This window comes from Chrysochloris asiatica, unplaced genomic scaffold (genome assembly GCF_000296735.1).
Source record: "Chrysochloris asiatica unplaced genomic scaffold, ChrAsi1.0 scaffold00085, whole genome shotgun sequence".
NCBI lineage: Eukaryota > Metazoa > Chordata > Mammalia > Afrosoricida > Chrysochloridae > Chrysochloris > Chrysochloris asiatica.
The window spans coordinates 6,506,459-6,515,669 of NW_006408603.1; the positions used below are offsets into that span (position 1 = coordinate 6,506,459).

A 9,211-nucleotide genomic window follows, 5' to 3' on the forward strand; every position below is an offset into this window, starting at 1 on the left:
AGATCTGTGTTGGAAGAAGTGCAGCCAGAGTGCTTCCTGGAGGACAGGATGGCCAAACTTCATCTCTCAATACTTCAGACATAGTGTCAGGAGGGAGCAGTCGCTGGAGAAGGATATCATGTTTGGTAAGGTGAAGGGTCAAAGAAAAAGAGGAAGACCCCCAGTGAAATGGATTGTCAAAGCTGCAGCATCAGTGGGCTCAAGTGTGGCAATTGTGAGGATCAGGCAGAGTTTTGTTCTGTTGTGTGTAGGGGTCACTATGAGTCGGTACCAATTCTATGGCACCTAACAACAACCATTTTACCAAGCGTGATGTCCTTCTCCAGGAACTAGTCCCTCTTGACAACATGTCCAGAGAATGAGAGGCAAAGTCTCTCCATCCTAACTTCTAAGCATACTGGCTATATTTCTTCCAAGACAGATTTGTTTGTTTTTCTAGAAGTCCATGGTACTTTCAAAATTCAATCAAATGCATCAATTCTTATATGGTCTCCCTTATTCACTGTGTAAATTTCACATGCAAATGAAGCAACTGAAAATACCATGGCTTGGATCAGGTGCATCTCAATCCTCAGAGTGACATTTTTGTTCTTTGACGCATTAAAGAGATCCATTATCACAGTTTCAATAAGAGTCTTCATAACATAATTCTCAATAACTACATCATATTCACTTAAATGTAATAACCACAAATTGCCTATTTTCCCAGTAATGTTCTGCCACACTTTATGGTGATAATTATACCCTAAGATTTTGAAAACAAATGACAAACAATATTCAGCATTAAATAACTAAGTAATTAACATAATTCCTAAATTACCTGATACTGTCAGTAATTAACAGATATTCATCAGATTCAGTTTTTTGAAAATGCTAAAATTTAATACAAAATCACTTATTCTTGTAACTTACAACATCACAAACCTCTTAAATATTTACTTAACACAGTTTGTCACATTGCTTTCATCACTGTTAATAATTGTTAACCCTGAAAATCAGCAGTACCTGTTGATAGTGAATCACAACCATGATCGAAAAGTTCTCCCAAAGGAGAGCTACTATTGGTTCTTCTGGCTTGCTTCCCATCTATAGCATCCAAAGACTGGTAAATGAAAAGGCCACATGCACAAGCAATATACGCCCACAGAGGTGCCTGTGAAATAAAATAAGAAAGGCAAGAGTATTAAGCAATATTAGCTACTCTGTTTAGTTAACATATTTTACCTATAGATATTTTATTAACATTCTCCAGAAAAGTATGCTGGCTGAAAGTTATGTAAAAGAAGATTTATGTGCTACATAAATGAAGAACTTTTTGAAACATTTAGAATAGAATATTTAAATTATCTGCTTTGTAGTGTTCAAGTAGATGCTGGATTAAATACTTCACAGGAATATTACAGGACTCCCATGAGAGATTAGACTAAGGAACTTCTTTAAGAGTCCTCCCAAACATTTAGATTTCAAAGTCAATTAATGAGCAACCTACTACAGTATTTCTCAAACTATGTCTTTTAGGATGTTTACAGAGATTATATGGAAAAAAGAAAAATCTTCATGCTAAACACATGTGGGAAACAATGGTTAAACAATGTCAAGCAGCTTTCTCTCTGTGGTTCCCTTCTAGTCCTTAATATTGCTACTGTACACCGTGACTCTCCACAAAGGGGGACACAATGTGCTGCCATTTCACAAATTTACTTGGGATGTATTTTTATTTTATTGGTTGTATTTTTTTTTGGTGAATCTACACTGCACGTTAGGTTCCCTTTTGACAATTTCCACACAAATGGTTCAATGACTCATTACATTCATCATAATGTATCAACGTTATCTTTAATTGTACTGCTTGTTCCATTTCCAGTACTTCAGTTTCCCTATCCCCTTACAGCCTCCTTCTCATCTTTGCTTTAGGGTAATTACTGACCTTTTGGTCCCATTGATGAGTTTGAAACAGATCACGGATCTTATGGGTAATACCCTTTATGCACCACTCTTTGCTATTTCACTAAAAGATGATTTACAGAGATAGGCTCAGTTCTCGCTTTAAAGATGTCTTAGGGAGTTCTTGGTTCTCTACTGTCCGAGTTTGCCTGTATTTTTTTTTTTTTTTTTTAAACTAAGAACTTGAAATCTGCACCACATTTTCCTCCCGTTAGATCTGGAACCATTTATACCTATTCCTCACTATTGATATGATCAGGTTCCAAAGACTAGATCATTATGTGAAAACTCGGAATTACACAATACAGATCACAAAAAATGGAGGATGATTCTTATGGTTATATAACTGCCAAGTCAATGCACATAACAGCCTAGCTAACTTGACACATAACCTTACCATCACAGCCAGCACTACTCTCACCTCACACGTTAGTGTTCATAATGGGCAACATGTCATTAATGCACAAAATAGTTGGACAGTAGAATTTTTACTATGGTCTTAAATGTGAAATACTGAATAAGTGAGGAATAGTTGTAGTGTGGCCCTACTCAGAATGGTCAGTGGTGGTAGCCAGCACCATTTAGTTCTTTTGATTTCAGGGTAGGTGAAGTTGTGACTCATGTATACTTGTTTCTTTTCAGAGCTTTTAAATATCTTACTGCTTTGCTTCTAGCAAGTAGAGACCTGGAGTTGTGGCTAGATGGCTGCTTGCCAGCTTTTAAGACTCCAGGCACAACTCACTATTCACTAAGATGCCGATCAGGATTTTTCTGAACTATGTTACGCCAGCTGACTGAGTTGTCCCATGAGACCCTGCATGGAATGTATTTTTACATAAACCTCTTCAATGTTCCAAGGGAACACCACTTTGGTTAATAATGATCTAGTACACAAAGTGCTCAGAACACAATATTTTTCAAATATTTATGGTCATATTTTCAAGAAATATTTTCGTTTCCTGGCTAGAAACTGAACCACTGGTTGTTGTTAAGTGCTGTTGAGTAGATCCATATCGACCCTGTATAGGGTTTCTAAGGAGCAGCTGGTGAGCTTGAACCACCAACCTTGCAGTTCAAACAACTTTGCAGTCTGATGCATTAGCCCACAGAGCCACACCAGGAGTCCTATTGACTTAAAATGCTGTGCATTAAAAAAGGAGAGCTTCTTTTATTTTACTTAGCGTATTATCTTTAAGATTTAGAGAGGAATGTTCTGAATTACTTTTCAAAGTTTCGAATGCCCAGGTCTTGAAGACATTTGCCTTGTTAAAATGCGAAGGTGAGACTCCAAGAAGATTCTCTAAATTTAGCATTTTAATAAGGCAAAATGCTAATCCAGAACAGAGACAACTTAAATAGTATACACATAATCCTACAAAACAACAAGATAATAATTACAAGATTAAAAAGTGAGTAGCGCTGTCTTGTGTTTCTGGATTTCTCCCTCTTCCTGTGAATCTGTAGACCACACTAACATTATGAGAATAAGTAAAAAAGTAGTGTTACAAAACCATAGAAAATATTATTAAAGAAAAATAGCAAAATGTGAAGCTATTGCTTCTTGATATATCCTCCTTCTAGGTCTATGCACTTCTGAAGGCAGTGTTTCTACCTAGCATCGTGGCTATGAGTTGGGCTGCTAGCTTCAAATTTAACAGTTCAAAACTACCAGCTGTTCCACGGGAGAAAGAGGAGGCTTTCTGCTCCTGTAAAGCTTTACAGCTTCTGAAACCCTACGCAGGGTCGCTAGGAGTCGGAACTGACTCCATGGCTCATAATCACAAACACCACCACCACTTCCTCAAAGAATTCTATGCTATTCAATCACACCACATCAAAATAGCACTTTTGACATCTTCAGGGTATGCATATCATGTTCTCATTCAAAGTTAGTTTTGGGAACAAAAGGAACTATGCAGGGGCAAGATCAGGGCTGTACAATGGATGGAGTAAGATTTTCCAAGCAAATTCTTAAGTATAGAGTTTGCTGCCCTTGAAGACTGAGCATCTACAGCGTTGTGATGGAAAGAAATTCCTCGGCCCAACTTTGCTGGTCTTTTGCTCACAAATTCAGTTTTCAATTCTCTGAAAACTTCATTACTAAGTCCCTACAGTCATCCTGGAGTCCTGATGTGGCACTGTGGGTTAATGTGCCAGACTGCAAAGCCATTTGAACTGCAAGGTTGGCAGTTCAAGCTCACCAGCTGCTCCTCGGAAACCCTATACAGGGTAGCTATGGGCTGGAATTCACTTGATGACACTTCACAACAACAACAGCCATCCTATGTCTTTTGAGAAAATCTATGAAGAGTTCCCCTTTTGACTCTTGTGGCACAATAGTGAATAATTGCTATCAGGACTGACTGAGTGTTGGAAATGTAAAGGCAGATGTTTTGTAACAAAAGGAGGGGAGTGGTTGATCCTGCAGTCCAGGACTAGAGGCCCTTGGGGCCATCAAGTGAGAAGAGCAGAGTGCAGGACCCCACCCAAAGAAGCAGTGACGCCAGAAATGGAGGCAGAGACAATGACGTGGAGAAATGGAACACTACACTCAGGGAGGGAAAGGGGCTGTGTGCTGATGGCCAGGGGGTGGGCCTGTGGGGTGTACCCTTTGGTTGTTTGCTAACGCATGGAGGGGACTGTAATCATTGCAATGAAACGAAATACGATAGGATGAATGTAAAACTGATGTTCTCCCATGAAAACCCACATAATTCACAATAAAAACTTTTTAAAAAGTTCCCCTTTGGGAACCCTAAAACCATTCATCATAAATTTCTGAGCTGACCTCTCTGCCTTGAATTTAATTGGCTCAGCAGGTCCCATTGTTGTTGCTAAGTGTCGCTGAGTCAGTTCTGATTTATGGTGGTGGTTATGTGCCATGGAGTTGGTTCCGACTCATAGCGACCCTGTACAGGGTTTCCAAGGCTGTAAATCTTTATGGGAGCAGAAAGCCTCATCTTTTCTCCCACAGAACAGCTGATCGTTTCAAACTGCTGACCTTGCGTTTCGCAGCCCGATTCGTAACCACTACGCTACCAGAGCTCCTTTATATAGGGTTTTCAAGGAGCAGCTGGCAGGTCTGGTCAGCAGTCCAGTACTTATCCTGCAGCATCACACCAGGACTCCTAGGAAGCCATTATTTTAATTGCATCTTGCTCTCTGGATCCTATTAGAAAATCCAAGTCTTGTCCCTAGTTAATGATTCATTCCACAAAATTGTCATCAGTTTCAACCTTGCTTAAAAGACTGATGGAAAGATCATTTTGAGCAAGCTGATCTTCATGCAATATTCCTGGCACTCCTTAAGTCAAAAGCTTCCTGATGCCAAGATGTTCCCTTAAAATTGAAAATGCTTAACCATGTGAGATCTCAACTTCAGCAAGTATTGCATCAATAGTAATTCTACAGTTTTTTCCCACTAGTTTCTGGACTTCAATCAATTTCTTTATTCATTGGGGTTGATGGTCTTCCCTCTCTTGACCTTCCTTAAATAAGAACCGTAGTCTTATATGGAAAAGCATTTCTGCCAACTCATTGCAAAGCTTCAATAATTAGGGAAGACGTCCGCCTAAGTTTTGTTTAAAATCTGGTATTAACCCTGTCATCAACATTGTTTTTTCCAATGGCAAAAAAAGTATCCCCCTCCTCTTTTTTAAGGCACTCAAATGAGATAAAGACAAATATATTACTGAAAAAATTAGTCTGCAGCCACCTACTGATCACAGAGACATGCATAGACATGTTTTGTTTGGAATAAATTCATGCATGTATGAACTGGAACCCTAGCAGCAGTACATTATGACATATCCTTGTATAATTGTTTCTTGTTGCCATTATTTCACAACTGTCATATGTATTTCAAGGAGAAAGCCTTCTAATTGAGAAATAAGTATTTTCCTATCTGGGTTCAGAGCTTGGGAGAGACACTGTATGTATGAATGAACTCATCAGTCAGGAAACCATTACACCTTGATAATGGGGAAGAACTAGTATAAGCAAAGAATCACATCACAATATGGCAATTAACTAACTTGAAAAATCTTAGAGATAGATGTTCTTATGTGAGTCAATTCAGATGAAAGATTCTAAGAAATGTTATTGAGCTTTTGAAATAGAAATAATGCGTCTACAGACACACTGGTCGCGTAGTGGTTACGAGTCAGGCTGCTAACCTCACAGTTAGCAGATCGAAACTACCAGCAGTTCCGTGGGAGAAAGATGAGGCTTTCTGCTCCCATAAAGATTTACAGCCTCGGAAACCCTGTACAGGGTCGCTATGAGTTGGAACTGACTCCACGGCACACAGCTACCACCACCATCACCACCACCACTACCACAGACATACATACACACAGGTTAATTTCTTCTTATGAATGAGCCATCTTCTCTGCCCACCAAGAGAATACACACACAAGAAACTTGTAAAATGGTACATCTAAGAAAAGAGATTAAGGATCTGAGTGGAACGGATAGGCAAGTTAAAAAGATAAGATTTCAAAATAGGCTTTATCATTTTCTCTGAAATTTTCTGTTATTTTTCCCTTTCCTTTTCTAACGTCAAAAACAGTTAACTTGGAAGTGAGATTATGGACCAATGTGCCATTTAATTTTCTTCCCATTTTTTTTCTACATTAATAAACATCTATTATTTTTTTAGTGAGTAAAATCAAAAGCACCAATCTTTGTAATATAGAAACAAACAAAAAATAAACAAATACTAAAACAAAAAATTTAAGATCATATTAAAAATTTACATCTAAATTCAATATAACTCTTACTGGTGCCTGACTGCAAAGCTGTTTGAACTGCAAGGTCGGTGGTTCAAGCTCACCAGCTGCTCCTTGGAAACCCTATACAGTTGGAATCAACTCAATGGTACTTAACAACAACAACTTATTGGTAATGGCACAACTTGGTTTTTCTCTGTTTAAAATAAAGAACAACTTCTTGACTTTATTACACATTATACGCCAGGCATTCTGCTAAGTACACTACAATGCATGATAATCTTAACTTAATCTACATAATATTACAGTGTAAGACTGAAAAAACAAGCTATGATGTAGAAAACTTACAGAAGATCACAGAGATAAGCACAGGTATCACGGACAAGAGCCATGATCTATTTTAATACATTCTGAGTTGAGCCTGACAAGGATTGCTACCACACAGCTATAAAATCCAGGTGCACCGTTAGTTGGACACTACCTTCCCTTGCAGCGCACCAAACGATGGGTCAGTCGTGTTCAACATTGACTCCTTCCAGCAACAATTCTGAAACGTTTTCTGTGAACAGGGCAGTTCACATTCTGGAAGCTTCCCCAAAGGTTTAATTAATTCTAGGGTTACTCCAGTAATTCCAAAGCATTTAAGGACAGAGGCTGAAGGAAAGTATTAAAAGGAACATGGTGGCTGGTATATGCTGAGTGCTCAGTAACTGACTATTAGAGATGGGATGTGCTCTCATTCCCTGATGCCCATCTTGGAAGTGGGTTAGGACCACTCGAATCAACAAATCTCCCTTCTGTTCTACTATCTCTCGAAGGGTATGTGAGATCTAGACCAAATTCCTTTTTCCGGGAGGGGTTCAGGTAAGCCTCAGATGAAATAGCTCAAAGGACATGCGATAAAGGACCCCAGGATGTATTTAAGCAATTATATTTTCTGTTTTTTAAGTTTTCTGGAGTCCTCGTGTGGTGCTACAGGATAAGCACTGGACTAATAATAATTGGCAGTTCAAACCTACCAGCTGTTCCTCAGAAATCCTATACAGGGTCACTATGAGTTGGAATCTACTACATGGCATTTAATAAAAACAATCAATGTATTATAAGATTGCCGCTGTTGTTAGATGGCGGGAAGTCAGTTCCTACTTATAGCATAACAGAATGAAACACTGTCCAGTCCTGTGCCATCCTCACAACTGTTATGTTTGAGCCCATTGTTGCTGCCATTGGGTCAATCCATCTTGTTGGGGGGTCGTCCTCTTTTTTTTTTTTTGACCCTTCACTCTTCTAGGCAAGGTGTCCTTCTCCAAGGTCTGCCTGGTCCCTCTTGACAGCACGTCCAAAGTACAAAAGAAGCAGTCTATGTTCCAGGCTTCTAAAGAACATTCTGGATGTACTTGTTCTATGACAGATTCGTTTGTATTGGTATTTTCAATAGTGTTTGCCAACACTGTAATTCAAATGCATCAATTACTCTGTCTTACTTATTTACTGTTCAACTTCTGCATGTGTATGAGACTACTGAAAATACCAAGGCCTGTGTCAAGCACATCTTAGTCCTCAAACTGACATCTTTGTTCTTAACCACACTAAAGAGATCTTTTGCAGCAGATAAGCCTAATGCAATATGTCTTTGATTTCTTAACTGTTGCTTCTATGAGCATTGATTACAGATCCATGCAAAATTGTTTTTGACAACTTCAATCTTTTCTCCGTTTCTCAAGATGCTATTTTTTGGTCCAGTTGTGAGGCAGTCATTTGAATAGGACATGGAAATAGTTAAGGAAATACAGGAAAACTAGAAATACACCCATATAAACAATATTGACAATATTCGCATACTGAATGAGAAATTAAAATAAAGGTATTCCACGGTGGTGGGAAATGAAGGACCTGAAAGAAGACAAAAATAACATGTTGAATTCAGAACTGCAACCCTCAAAAGTAATTTGTTTCATATGAAATGATGAAAATAGAAAGGTTCAGAGGGTTCTTTGTTGCTGGTAGGTGCCACTGAATTCTTTATGACTCTACAGAGAAATCATGTAAAACAGACCAAAACATAACCTGTCTCTGTGCTATCCACATTACTGTTGCTATCTTTGAGTCCACTGTTGCAGCCACTGTGTCAATCCATCTTGCGAAGGTCTTCCTCTATTTCGTTGATCCTCTACTGGAAAAAGAATCATGCTCTCCAGGGACTGTGCCTTCCTGTTAGAATGTCCAAAGTTAAGTGAGAGCAAAGTGTCACCAACCTCATTTCTAAGGACCATTGTAGTTGTACTTCCTCCAAGAAAAATCTGTTCTTCTGACAGTCCAACATAGACTCGGTATTCTCCAACACATCAATTCTTCTTTGGTCTTCCTTATTCACTGTCCAGTTTTCATATGCATATAAGGCAATTGAAAATACCATGGCTTGGGTTGTTGTTGTTATTTGGTGCCATCGAGTTGGTACCAACTCATAGTGACCTTATGCACAGCAGAACGAAACACTGCCCAATCCTGGGCCAACCTCACTATTGTTGCCATGCTTG

General features: G+C 38.8%; 1 protein-coding gene across 1 annotated transcript in view; it reads right to left on the minus strand.

The window, feature by feature from the left end:
* Positions 1-9,211, minus strand: part of CEPT1 (choline/ethanolamine phosphotransferase 1) — a 50,287-nt gene that overhangs the window by 34,167 nt on the left and 6,909 nt on the right. Inside the window, exon 2 of the mRNA XM_006865927.1 lies at positions 1,006-1,153. Coding sequence (XP_006865989.1) covers positions 1,006-1,153 — 148 coding nt within the window. The remainder of the gene's footprint in view (positions 1-1,005; positions 1,154-9,211) is intronic.